General features: G+C 39.2%; 1 protein-coding gene across 1 annotated transcript in view; it reads left to right on the top strand.

Annotated features, from left to right (window-relative positions):
• The window catches only part of CPA6 (carboxypeptidase A6), a 354,654-nt gene that overhangs the window by 242,193 nt on the left and 97,616 nt on the right, over positions 1–14,845 (top strand). The window contains exons 3-5 of the mRNA XM_064587448.1: positions 2,838–2,962; positions 9,855–9,969; positions 12,558–12,659. Of these exons, the coding sequence (XP_064443518.1) occupies positions 2,838–2,962; positions 9,855–9,969; positions 12,558–12,659 (342 nt within the window). The remainder of the gene's footprint in view (positions 1–2,837; positions 2,963–9,854; positions 9,970–12,557; positions 12,660–14,845) is intronic.

Genomic DNA, 14,845 nt, shown 5'->3' on the forward strand with positions numbered 1-14,845 from the left:
TGCATATTAATTTATAGGGTGAATAGCCCCTGACAGGAAAGAACCAGAATGTGAGACCTGCCAACCAGACCTCCTCAAACACTAAGTCAAGAAGTTGGAAGTTGCTTATTTTCTCAGAAGATCCTAAAGACACTTACCCAGGCAATAAATATGGGCATTAGAGTTAGGCACATCCTGTGTTACCATTTTGGTGCTGTGCATCCTTGGAAATCTGACTTTGCTCTATGAATCTGAGTCTTCCATTCTTTATTTTTTTTTAAGATTTTATTTATTTGAGAGAGAGAGCACAAGCAGGGGGAGCAGCAGAAAGAGAGGGAGAAGCAGGCTCCCTGCTCAGCAGGGAGCCCGACTCAGGGCTCCATCTCAGGACCCTGGGATCATGACCTGAACCAAAGGCAGACACTTAACTGACTAAGCCACCCAGGTGCCCCTCATTCTTTATTTTTTTTAAAAAAATTTTATTTATTTATTTGAGAGAGAGGTCACAAACAGGAGGGAGGGGTAAAGGAAGAAGCAGGCTCCCCGCTGATCAGGGAGCCCGATGTGGGACTGGATCCCAGGACCCCAGGATCATGACCTAAAACCTGAACTGAAGGCAGACGTTTAATGGACTGAGCCATCCAGGCGCCCTCATTCTTTAAACATATCTACCATTAACTCCTACCTGGAGTCATTATTGAAAAGATCAGAAATACCTATAAAGTAGGGGCACTTTACAAATCTCACATGAGTATTACTGTCCCCTATATCTTGATACAGGCCTGTGCCTGTCACCCAGACTGAAATACCCATATTATGTATCCAAGTACCCTTTCCCCAAAATTTTACCTAAGAAAAGTTGATAATTCATTTTAACTTACTTTCCTAATATCACAACAGAATACAATTCCCGATTTTGTAAATTATTTTTGTTAGTTTCCTATAGACCAACTGCTTAGTCTGATGGCCTGTTTCCTAGGAAGCCCTCTCCAGGTCAGGCTGTGAGGTATGTCACTCCCATGGAACCTCCCTACAGGGAAGCTACTCTCTTCTACAGGATGAGGATTCTTATTTTAGCATGCACCCTAGAAAATGACACCTAAACTAATTTCCAGACTGGCTCTTCATATCATTTGAGGCTCTTATGGCTCTCTACCCTCCAAATATAGCACTACATCCTCATCTCCACTGGCATTAAGGGATGGCAGCAAACCTTAATATCAAAAAACTCTCTCTGTAATGTGTCTAGAGGCAGGTCTCAAAGATGATTAAAGGTTCAGAAAACCTAACGAGGGAGTAAAGAAAAGTGAAAGATACCAATGTACTTTATCTAACAGAGGCAAGAAACCAGCCATCCCTTACTGAAAAATGGAACAAGAAAAAATGAAGCTGTGCTGCAGTGTAAGGGATCAGGAAAAACATCTGCAGTCTTCTTAAATGTGGTTATGAGTTACATGAGGATGTTGTCAACTCTCCTCTTTTGGATACTTACAAGATGTGGTTTGGATACATCTACTGGGGACAGGTTTGTTCAGTCCTACATGTATCCTTGCCCAAGGGCTGACAGATGGCTCAAATGACCTCTCAGCATCCCTTCCAGCCCCACACTTCTGTTTTTCTATTATTGTTGGACTAGCACATTAGCTGAGTCAGATTAGCCCCTGCAACTTAGAGGAGGAGTCAGCTGCTTGAAAAAAAAAAACATTTGTCCCCAAAACAAATGCTTCTCTACCCTGTTCAGGATTAAATTATACCACCAGAGGTGTTATTTCCTTGAGTCACAAAGTATTTTTGGTCTTCTAGAGTTCCCTAACAGAATGCAGACCCTGACACCTAAGTGAGGATCAAGTAACTGAATCTTATCAGATCAGAGACCAAGGCCCTGTAACAGACTAAGGCTGGAAATGCAGGAAGAGAAGAGTCCCAAACACAGAGACTTACACAACTGTAAAGGCAAAGTGGGCCTAATCGAAAATTGTAGCTCTAGGCTTGTACAGAAGAGAGGGCTCTCTTCCCTCCCAGCCGAGTTCAGTAATTCCTTCAGTGAATGCAGAGCACTAGCTACTGGTTGTGAAGGCACTGGGAACACTACAGTAAGACGCATAGACACAGCTGGCTCCTGCCTTCCTGCACAACACTGAACATGAGGTGAACGGATAGTGAACATTACATGGGGTCTCCACGTACGCAACAGTGAGCTGCTGATGGACACAAGGCACCATTCTGGGCACTTGGAATGAGGTGGTGACCAAATGGAGCCTACATTCTGATAAGCTGAAATTAGGGAATGAAAGAAGCACAAGTTGCTCCAAGAACTCTTGACAAGGAGACAACCCTAGCTGAAAAGTCCAACCTGAGAAAGGGATGTTTCTACAGCCATGTGAAGGCAGAGTGAGAATTGGTAAAAGGCATGTGTTGGGGAAGGAGGAGATACCTGGCGAGTGTTCTGCTTAAAGTTACCACACGTTGCCAACCTACCACAGTTCGGTTGTGTAGTAAAGTAAAAGGGAATTTATATCCTCCTTTCTCTTATTCAAGTATTTGTATAATAATTTTTAAGAATATCAAAGTCATACTTAAAACTATTTATCTAATTTTTACCTTGTAGCTTTAATGTATATTGGTCTTTAAACTGTTACTTGTAAATTATGATCAAATTCTGTTATGGATAGGATATAATTTGGAGACCTAATTCAAAATCAAATAAGAGTTTTACCCTGCTGATGAAAGCATTGAGTCTAAATCCAAAATGTGTTTGGTGTTTCTGAATATAAACAAGGTGACATGTTTCACATTGTGACATGGATCTTTCCCCACCTGCACGGAATATGAATTATAGGTTGGTTCCTGCACTACAGGTGGACCTGTGGCAGCCCAGCAGTATCTCCTATGTCTCAAAAGGAGCAGTTACTGATGTCCATATTCCCCAAAATGGTTCCCAAGCCCTGTTAGCGTTCTTACAGGAAGCCAACATCCAGTACAAGTAAGCGTTCTTTTTCACTTGCTTAATTCATTAGTACTAAACTGAACTGAATGAGAGCTGTATTCAGGCTATTTACTGAGTGCCTATAACAGTGTTTCAGGTACTGTGTTTCAAACTGCAAAAACAGACACGAATGTAACACAGTTATATTCACCTTTAATGAGCTTATTAGTGTAATGGGGAGGGGAGAACCACACTGGCATATCATTTCACCATTACCACTAGGTGGTCAGTGTAAACACAGAAGATCTTCTCTGTGAGGAAAGGAGAGCAGTGGGTAAGAATACAAGAGCAGATAAAGCTTTCTGCAGGAGCAATGAAAGCCAAGCACAGGATGAGGCTCGGGACTTGCAGGCAGAGGGGACAGTGCAAGCAAAGGGAAGAAGCAGCATAATACCTGTTTAGGGAACTGAAGTGGTTGAGTGTTATTATTGTACAAACACAGGGAGTAGAAATAAAAGATGCTGGAGAGGTTGAGGGAAGACCAGGTTGTGGGGAGTCTGATGTGTACAGGGCTAGGAGCTCAGACTAGTGTGGTGCTGTACACTTGGAGGATATAAGCAAGGGAACCAGGTGTAAATGGGGTGGAGGAGCAATAGGAGACTACAGTAATAGTCCAAGTAAGAGGTTGTGAGGCCTTGAGTCAGGACCAGAGTAGTGTGATCAGGAGAGTACTCAAAAAAAATATTCAATAGGCAAAACCACCTGGACTCTGCACTTGGTTGGATATGGGGAGGAAGAAATCAAGGACAGTCCCAAATCTTCTAGCTTGGGCAATGGAGTAGATAGATCCAAATAGATTTGGATATCTTGAGGTATTTGGTTTGGGTTGTTTGTGTTTTTTTAAGGAATACTTACATAGTAAGAATGGAGCAAACAGAAGATAGACACGAAGTCAAAGAAGAAATGAGAGACTTTCAAGAGGGAGAATATTAGTGGGGCCAAGTGTACAGTAATATCCAGCAAGAAAAAGGGCTGACCGGTTTCCTTTGGATTTGGCAATGTAAATTGTGTTGGTAACTCTCATGGTGGGATGTGGGATTAGATTGTCAGGAGCAGAAGACAGAGAAAGACAGACGTGAATAGGAGGTGAGAACAGGGAGAAGCAGAGCAGACTACTGCTCTTAGAAATTAAAATAAGGAGAGAGGCAGAGAATAAGGAATGACTACAAGGAGATGCAGAATCAATGACTGCTTGAAATTTGGGATTTTAAGGGGTAAGAGGCAATTTTGGTATGTCTGTAGGCCGAGGGGAGGAACAAGTTAGGGAATGAGGCATTGATGGTACAGGATAGAATGCATCAATGGAGGAAAGGGTTTGAGCACTAGGAAGGATACCTTATCCAGTATGACTGAAGAGGTAAATGTGAGTCTAGTTAAGATTATAAAGAGGAGAGTCAACAACTTAAAAGAAATCATAACTAATGGCTAAATTTTCTATATGGAATAGGAAGCAAAATTATCTACTGAAAGGGAAGAAACAGGGACTGAAGAAAGTTACCAAGAGAAAAACTGGGGTAAGAACAAATAAAAGTGGTTGTTGAAAAAAGGAAGATTTAGTGCTCATACACAGTTGAGGTTTTGTTGGGTTAGGACCACGGAAAGGTCAGGATGGCAAGGAAGTTGAGGTTCCTAATGAAATACTAGCTCAAGTATTCATCCATGGTGTCAAATCTGGATAGGAAAGGAGAACAGTCTAGGAGGAATGATGGAGTCAAATGGAAGAATCAAGAAGGGGATAAGGATCTTTATATTGAAAGCAGATATGGCATGACTGAGGGCAACAAGGAAACGGAAGGAAGAAATTTTTGACAAAGTTTGTAGGCTGAGATTAAGAGTCCTGGTATAGAACATTTATGGCTGGTGACAAGAATCAGGGGATAGTCATGGAGGATTTGGCCAAAGTGGAGTATAAATCACCGAGACTGATGTGGTCGAGAATGGATGGACTAAATCACCAGAGAATCAACACAGCAGTTATGAATCTCCTTGGCTGATGGCAAGATTAGAGATAAAGAGACAGAATGTGCCCATGGGAGAGTAATTTCAGAGAGTACCCAGGAGTTAGAGGAAAGAAACAAGGAATGGCATGATGCCATAGGCCAAATGAGCTTTTTCTAGAAGTAGATTGATGGGGAAAGAGAAATGGGAGTTCAGGAGAATGCTGACCTCTTTTCCTTCTGGTCCCATGATAGAGTGGCAGAAGAGAAAGCCACAAAAGAATCTGTCCTTGAGAAAATCCAATTTCTGTCAGGGCAAGAATATGAGAAGAGAGAGTTCTCTGAAGAGATGAGAATGTAGGAAGTTTATTTACAGTGAAAGCAAGCTTCCAGCAGGCACAAGGGAAAAGGAAGTGGTGGAGTGATGAAGAGTCAGTGCAGGCTCTGGGGGAGAAATGCAGTGTAGTGAACTGATGATGTGGGAAGGAGTGACATACCTTTCATTTGGAAACCTAGGATTTCAGGGCTGAGAGGTAAGTGGCCAACCTCAATTGCTCCAACTTTTTGGCAAACGGTTGTACTGTTAAAACTGGCAGGAAGATCCCTGATGATGTCTGGTAAGGCCTGGGATGGGCTCATGGCTCTGTCAGTCAATGGTAAAAGCCTTAGTCTCTGGAAGGCTGAGCCACAGGGTACAAAGTAGCAATGACATTCCTCCCTGGTCCACACAAATACTTCCCTGCCAGAAAGATAATTACAGCCTTCTAAAGTACTGATATGCTTTTTGCAGAAAGGTATTTTATCTCTGCTTCTAGAACAGGTTAGAGTCACAGCTGTGCATAAAACTATTGTTCACATTGAACACATTTTAGTCATCACTATAACTCTGAAGGCGTGCTTTGATTCTCTGAATGCCTGGAAGGAAGGAGCTTGGTGATTATATCTATAGGTGCTCAGCAACAACTCACATGCTTCATTAATTATAATTCAGTAGAAGGGGATATACCAGTTATTTTAACAAGTCTCTATTTCCTGCCGTTAAATATAGGTCATGTGGAACTGATATAGAATAAAATATCACACTTTATGTCACAGAGAATGGAATCTAAAAAAGTGAATGTTTTAAATCAGTTGTGTCCTCATGGAGGACAATCATTTAGAATTATTCATTTTGTTAGTCTCAGGATAATAATACATAAGAGTCAATTAAATTCCACAGGACAGTAGGTAGAGATCATTTTAATTGACTTTTATTATTGTAGCCTGGGGTATTTTCAAAAGATTATCATTAATTCTATACAATTATATGTAATATATAGCTGTAGTCATCTTTAAGGCAGAGATAATGTGACCCCATGTGTCTGGCCCCTAGATAATCAGCCCCTCTCAATGACATGACAGATGAGATGACTCATTGTTATAAAAAAATTCAATCATTTTATAAATTAAATACCTGTAAAAATTGGCAGTGGAATTTCTAATTTTGAGCCCCCCCTCACCCACCCTGGAAGCTTTGGGAGGTGGTTTTATACTGGGTGTTGACATCACTTGGAAATTTCTCAATAGCTCTAGTCACTATCCTAGGAGTATATGCAACTAGGGTAGGAATAATAATCAGCCATAAAGGACTAAGAAAATATAAAACTTACAAATGCTATTTTGGGCTCCTTCTCATCAATCTGCTGGTGTTGACTACTTGACAAGGAAAATGGGGCTAGCACTGCCACACCACAATTATTTTAATTTTCAGATTGGTCTTTTAGGGCCTGTATTAAAATACAGTCTAGTTATTGAACAGAGACCTGTATTAGTTTGCTAGGGCTATCATAACAAATACCACCAGACTGGCTGGCTTAAAAAGCAAAAATTTATTGTCTCATGATTCTGGAGGCTATAAGACTGAAATCAAGGTGTAGGCAGAGCTGGTTCCTTTGGAGGGCTGCAAGGGAAGGATCTGTCCCAGCCCTGTCTCCTGGGTTTGTAGATGGGACGGCCATCTTTGCCTCTTCATATCTTCCCTCTGTGTCTTTGTGTCCTGATTTCCCCAATATATGCAACATAAAATGTACCATTTTAACCATTTTAAATATACAATTCAGTGACATAAAGTACATTCATATTACATAACCATCAGCACCATGCATCTCTAGAACTTTTTCATCTTCCCAAACTGAATTTCCTCTAGGACACCAGTCATATTGGATGAGAGTACATCCTGGTGACCTCAGTTTAATTACATCTGCAACAATCCTAGTTCCAAATAAGGTCACATTCTGAGGTGCTGGGGGTTAGGGCTTCAACATATGAATTGGGGGGACACAGTTCAACCCATAACAGATCCCCAAACACAGTAGCTTTAATGCAGTAGAATTTACTTCTCCCTCACGGGATGGCCCAGAGGTCCAGAAGCTATTGCTGTGCTATTCCAGCCACCGCTGTTGTTACCATAACTGCCTCTTGGGCTGTAAAGCTGGTGACTAGACACTGGAGTGCTGAGTCCGGCAACCCCAACTGCCTCTCAACAGTCACGTCTCTGTGACCTTGACATGGCCGCAGCAACAGCAGGAGATGGCCTCTGCCTCATTCTTAACTTCCTATCTTGCCAGCGTTTCCAAATCTGTACCCAGAATCAAAGTTGCAAGAGAGTCAAGAAAAAGTAGTTTTCAGCTTCCCAGCCCCTGCGGTACAGGAAGTCCATAAGGAGAGTAGGCAGTTGACCATATCCAGCACAGACACTCAAGAGAGGAAAAAGGAAACAAGGGTCAGGCATATTCTACTCTTCGTCTGTATTTAATATGGAACTTGAGAGGAGTGATACCAGTGAGTTTCCAGATTTAAATAGCCTAAATTAGTGGCTTCCAGATCGTTAGCCTAAATTTGATCCTGATAGTATATTAAAATCACTTTTGGTGAGCTGATAACTATTCATAGATATTCTCGTCTATGTAGGGCCCAGTGTGGCATATTTTTTTAAGTTTGTTTGTTTATTTTTTTAAATTTTATTTATTTATTTATTTATTTAATTTTTTATTCTTATGTTAATCCCCATACATTACATCATTAGTTAGATGAAGTGTTCCATGATTCATTGTTTGTGCATAACACCCAGTGCTCCATGCAGAATGTGCCCTCCTCAATACCCACCACCAGGCTAACCCATCCTCCCACCCCCCTCCCCTCTAGAACCCTGTTTGTTTTTCAGAGTCCATCGTCTCTCATGGTTCGTCTCCCCCTCCGATTTCCCCCGCTTCATTCTTCCCCTCCCGCTACCTTCTTCTTCTTCTTCTTCTTTTCTTCTTCTTCTTCTTCTTCTTCTTCTTCTTCTTCTTCTTCTTCTTCTTCTTTCTTCTTTCTTCTTTCTTCTTTCTTCTTCTTCTTTCTTCTTTCTTCTTTCTTCTTTCTTCTTTCTTCTTCTTCTTTCTTCTTCTTCTTCTTCTTCTTCTTCTTCTTCTTCTTCTTCTTCTTCTTCTTTTCTTCTTCTTCTTCTTCTTCTTCTTCTTCTTCTTCTTCTTCTTCTTCTTCTTTCTTCTTTCTCTTTTTTTTTTTTTCTCAACATATATTTAATCTCCACACCCAACGTAGTGCTCCAGCTCACAACCCCAAGATCAAGAGACACACACTCTTCCAACCAAGCCAGTCAGGTGCCCCAGTGTGACATATTTTTTAAAGCTCACAGGTGACTTTAAAGCAATGCAGCTTAAGAATCATTGGCTTAAATGGGTGGGCAAGTACTAGGGAATCCAAAAACTAGTTCTACTTAGGGTACTTGGAGACTTTAAAAGAAGACTGAAAAGCTTAAGAGTTTATTCATCAAAGAAGCTAATATCCAACTAGAATGATCCTGTACAACTTGAAACTGAAAAAATTTATAATTTTCCTACTTTGGTGAAAACACTAGCAAACTTAACTAGAAAATATTAAGATAAATTCATTGTAGGAGCAATTCTCCATTAGAATTATTTGACAATCCTCTGAATGGTTATTTCATGATGTGATTGGTAATATGTTGTCATTTATCAATTGATAATGATACATGATAAAGAATCTAATCAATTAAGAGGCATAGTTTTTTGTACTGAAATTCCTGGGGAAATATTGCTTTTCTAAAGGGAATGATGGTTGTTCTATCAGGAGCTGCAAAAAAAACCAGATGTATCAGCATCAGAGCTTCATAACTTTCTGGTGATAAATGTGGGGAATCGCTCTTACCTTGAGTGGAAACAAGTTGCACTTGTTTATATTTAGAAGGTCTGTCCACTTTGGAAATAATGCAAAAGCAGTATACTACAGCTCAATTTTGTAAACATTTAAACATTTTTTTAAACCCAACTTTTTTAATAATGCAAAAGTAGTATACCACAGCTCAATTTTGTAAACATTTAAACATTTTTTTAAACCCAACTTTTTTGTGTGTGTGTTGTCTTGTTTTGGTGTTCATAATGTCACACTGGACTTAGAGTCTAAAGACTAGAATTCAGGTTCACATTCCGAGTCCAAATTCTGGCTCTATACTCACTAGCAGAGTGATGTTGGTGGTTCTTAACCCTTTTGGGGGCTCATTTTCCCTGTTTGTAAAATGAAGGTAACAAAAAATCTACCTCGTAGGGTTATTAACTAAGCTTGTGTACATAAAATACATAGCATCATGCCTAAATAGGTACTCAATAAATGTAAATGCTCATACCCATCATTCAGTTCTTGTAGCTGTTCAATCAGTGGTAGTAATTATTATTATTTGAGAACATCTGCCTATAATTTTACATATTTATATTCATTACCCAATTTAACAGTTTTTATTTCCCAAAAGAGAACATGTTCCCAACATTTGGTATTTTTAGAAATGTCAAAATTTGCTATCCTCTTTTTCATAGATGCATAATTTTCTTTTCAAATTGCTTGATTTTTATGTGCTCTCCATTCAATTTGCATCATGTCTATCATTTCAAATCCAGGATCCTCATAGAAGATCTTCAGTACACACTGGAAAAAACAAGCAGTTTGCGACCCCAAAGAAATCGAAGATACCTGTCTGGATATAATTATGAAGTTTATCACTCTTTAGAAGAAGTATGTAATCAGAGGAGCTTTCATTGTTTTTTTAACAAATGCATCTTTATCGTTTAGGTCTAATGGTTGGGAGAAAAACATAAAGACAGAGGCAGGAGCCATATGAAGAATACATAAAGCTCTTATATTGCCTAGCCACCTCAGTTCATCATCTCTTCCATTAATAAGCCTTTATAAGAAGTAGTGAAATAATTTGAATTTCATTTCCTTTATGCAACCCACCCCTACAAAAGACATGGGAAGGGCAACGGAAAAGTGAGGTAATGTGGCTATAATTGCAGTTGTGAAAACCTTAACTAAAAATCCATGGAAGGTAGATCTAGTCAGAGTTCAAGGGCAGTGATTTGGATGAGGGTGGAGTGAACGTTGATGCTTGCCCCACAGCCTCTGCACAAGTTGAGACCTCCCAAAGGCCAAGCCCTATTTGTGGAACCTCAGGACCTTTTCATATGTTGTTACTTATTCTTCCTATTATTTATTCTACAACAACCTCATTCCTACCACCACATCCTTTACTGGCCACCCTAGACAATAGCTAGTTACTCTTTGAATCTGAGCTCAAGCAAAAAGATGGCTGTCTCTACTCTCGAAGACGAAATTAGAACTCCCCATCTCCAACCCCAGCATGTTACATGTACCCACAGCACATGGATATGATATCTATCATAGTTTTTATGTATATAATTGTAGGATCCTTTGATTAATGCTTTTCTCTCTTCATAAGCTGCAAGTTCCATGAGGGCAGGCCGTTTCTTTCTTGTTCACCACTAAATCCCCAGTGGCAAGCAAATAGAAACCTCCAAAGTAGGTAGTTGAATGAATAAATGAATAAGTACATAGATTTTCCATGCTTCCCCTGAATTGAGCAAAGGAATGTCAGGCATAGAATTAATGTGATCCTGTTATATTCTTTTTTTTCTTTTCCCAGTTTTATTGACAAATAAATCTGTATGTGTTTAAGGTGTACAGCTTGATTTGAGATATGTATACATTGTGAAATGATGACCACAATAAAGCTAATGAACACATCCATCACCTCACATAGTTACAATTTTTTAGTGTGTTATGAGAACACTAATATCTACTGTCTTAGCAAATTTCAAGTGTATAATAGAGTATTACTGACTATTGTCACCATGTTATACATTACATCCCCAGAATTCATTCATCTCATAATTGAAAGTTTGTACCCTTTGACCAACATCTCCCTATTCCTCCACCTTTTTATCCCCTGGCAACCACCATTCTACTCTGAGTTTCATTTTTTTATTTTTTTTAATAATCTTTTTTATTATGTTAGTCACCATACAGTACATAATTAGTTTTTGATGTAGTGTTCCATGATTCATTGTTTGCATATAACACCCAGTGCTCCATGCAATATGGACCCTCCTTAATACCCATCACCGGGGTCACTCATCACCCCACCCCCCTCCCCTCTAAAACCCTCAGTTTGATTCCCGGAGCCCATAGTCTCTCATGGTTTGTATCCCTCTCTGATTTCCCCCCCTTCATTTTTCCTGTTATATTCTAAGGAGAATATTTGATTCTCTTGATGATGACTTTCTTTTCAAAATTATTTTCATATATTTCATGTTCCAACATATGTTTTAGAAGCTTGAAATTAAAAGCAATGGAAAGGTTTTAGATAGTTTGGCACATGAAAGTGCTATAAAATGCACTAGAAAAAAATTTTTTAAATATATCTATAGATATGTACATACATATACATACATACACTTAAGATATATATATATATACATATACTATATATGTGTGTGTGTATATATATATATATATGCTGCTCATTGGACTAAATAAGAAAAGAAAAGAAAGCATGGGTACTTCTCAAAATCTATTTTTTTTCAGCACAGACTCTTTTGCACATCATGGATTAAAGGGACACTTTTCTGTGACTTCCTTACTTCTTGTAAGGCTTTTAAGTCAGAAATGTCATCCATATTTCTAAGTGCCTTATTCATCCATCTCAAATATACCTTCTTCTGATGACAGATAAGTGTGTGTGACTGGATCAATACAAATGTATCACCATTATGGGGGAAATTATTCAGGGTATGCCTTCTGATGTGTGACTTAAATAACCTTTAAATGCAGAAGACAATACCTTTTTCTTAGAATCTTCTGTTCAGTGGCAAATTACAATATATGGGACTTTAATAGACACTTTCAAGTAGTTTGCATGGTTTTCATGAAACTGATTTCTTTTCCTCTTAAATACTTGGGGGGGGAATGGAAATAAATTTTTATTTTCAAAAAGACCCAGAACACATTGATTAATTTTCTATAAAGCTCTGCCATCAAGATACTAATGATAAACGGTAGTGGAAGGTATGCATTAAAAAGGGAACAATATAAAGACATTAAGCTACTATTTGTAAAGACAGAAAATAAAATATAATTTTAAGTATCTTAAGGAAAATTAAAAATACAAAACTGATTTTTGTTCAGTTTATACTCATGTATGCTCTTTGAGCTCTGAGACCTATTTTTGCCTTTTGTTACCTTTTGTTCTCTGAAAGCTCCATAATTGGGAGAGTATGACATGGTTTTTATTTTTTTGCTTTTAGATTCAAAATTGGATGTATCATCTAAATAAAACTCATCCAGGTCTCATTCACGTGTTCTCTATTGGAAAATCGTATGAGGGAAGGCCTCTTTATGTTTTAAAGGTAAAAATAAATTATTAACAAAATATTTAGTAAACATTCATCTTTTTCAAGCTTGACTTATGGGGGGAAAATGAAATGGTCTTTCACAGCATCTCATATTTAACATCATCTGATAATTTAAGAAAAATATTTCCCTTAGGTTTTTGGGCCATATTTAATTTTTGCCATTGAGTATTCCAGGGAATGCTGTTTCTAACATATTCAGAGTTATTGGTGCACTTACAAATAATGGCATTCAAAATTATTTGTGAGCTGGTGCTACTTAAGGTGAACCAATGCAAAACTACATAAATGTGTAAGAAGTATACACCCTTCCCAGCCCTTGACTCTGCATTGTCTCCTAGCTACTGACCCAGAGCTCTCTATCCCTTCTCAGCCCAACATCTGAAAAGATTTCCCTATATCACTGTTTCTATTTCCTTACCTCCCATTCAGACCTTGACTCACTGGCCTTTGCCCCCATGGCTCCTCTAAAACTTCTCTTGCCAAAACCAACCATGACTCCTAGTTGGTTCTCCTCCTATCTCTCTGACCATACCCTCCAGTCTCATTCAGTGGCTCCTCTCCCCCTGCCCTTCCCATGGTTTCTGATCATCCCAGGACTCTCTGCTCAGACTCTTTGCTCTCCCTCTACCAATCTCTCTAGATGGACATACCCATCCCATGAGTTCAAAAATCGTTCCAGAATTTTCTATTTAGTTGAGGTCCACTCTCTGGAGCTTTACATTCATATGTCATTGCCTACTTGACCTTCTCATCTCAATTTTCACAAAAGCACTTCAGACTCAGAATGGCACCATTTTGTGATTGCAGTCAAGAAACATGAACGTCATCCTAAATTCCTCTTATTTTTACCACTTCCTTTAAATCTACCACCAAGAACTGACATTTCTTTCTTCTAAATATCTTTGGGATCTGTTCTAGTTCCTTCTCTTGTCTTCCCTACTCTTGCCCTAACTTATCTCTGGATCTCTTCTCCATGGACTGTTGCAATAAATGCCTCAGTATGGAGCTTTATTTTAAGTCCTTGTCCTCTCCCCTCTCATACTCTCATCTATCACTACTGTCAGCGTGACCTTGGGCTCATGCCTCTGTCTCTCTATCCCACATACACACCCTTCTCCCATGAAATACATGATGAAGCCTTATCTCTTTTGTACAAGATCCAGGGATTTCATGTGTTCTCTGCCTCTGTGTCCATCTTCATCTGCCATTTCTTCCTCATACCCCAAAAGCAGTTCTTCAAAGAAGATGTGTCCAGATTCTCTTCCAGGCTTGAGATGCCTTCTTCCAACTTGTCTGCTGGGCAAGCTTCAGGTCTTACCCAAGTACTCAAGTGTTCCTCCCCTGAAAAGCCTTCTTTTATTCTCTGGGAAAATTAGACAAAACACCCCAGGTTCCCTAAGCAACTTATGCATGTCCACATCACAATGATTGATTGCTCCTGTGTCTGCCCTCCTTACTAGCATATAAACTCCTCATCTTTTCATCTTTGAATCTCCAGTGTCAAGCACAATGTCCAAAAAGGATTTCTTGAAGTATTAGTTGAGTGAAGTAATGAATGAAAACTAGGTCCCCTATGAATATAATGTTAATAGCTACTTATTTGTTACTGAGTTAGAAACCACATTTAAGTAATATTGATATAATAAGATTATAAAGAAAAATCTGTCACTTGATTCTACAAATCAATTTGTTTTGCTTTCCCATTTTGTGTTGTAATAAAATTTGATTTTGTCTACCAATAAAACATAGTTATTGCTGGGGTGCCTGGGTGGCTCAGTCAGTTAAGTGTCCGCCTTCAGCTCAGGTCATGATCCAGGGTCCTGGGATCGAGCCCCACATTGTGCTCAGTGGGGAGTCTGCTTCTCCCTCTGCCCCTCCCCCTGCTCCTGTGCTCTTTCTCTCTCTTTCTCAATTAAATAAAATCTTTTTAAAAATTTTAAAAACATAGTTACTGCTTTAAGAAATATTCCTTGTGATTCCGATTCTCTTGGAGGAGGGGGTTAGGAAGAAGGGGAATTTAGCATTTAGCTTAACAATCACATATTACATTAAAGGAGAAGCAAACTAGGGGTACCTGGGTGGCTCAACCAGTTAAGCGTCCAGCTCTTGATTTCAGCTTAGGTCATGGTCTTGGGGTCATGAGAACAAGCCCTGCATCGGGCTCCTCACTCAACATGGAA

The sequence above is a fragment of the Mirounga angustirostris genome, unplaced genomic scaffold (assembly GCF_029215605.1).
Source record: "Mirounga angustirostris isolate CCGP_5_RB_7025 unplaced genomic scaffold, mMirAng1.0.hap1 SCAF_4, whole genome shotgun sequence".
NCBI lineage: Eukaryota > Metazoa > Chordata > Mammalia > Carnivora > Phocidae > Mirounga > Mirounga angustirostris.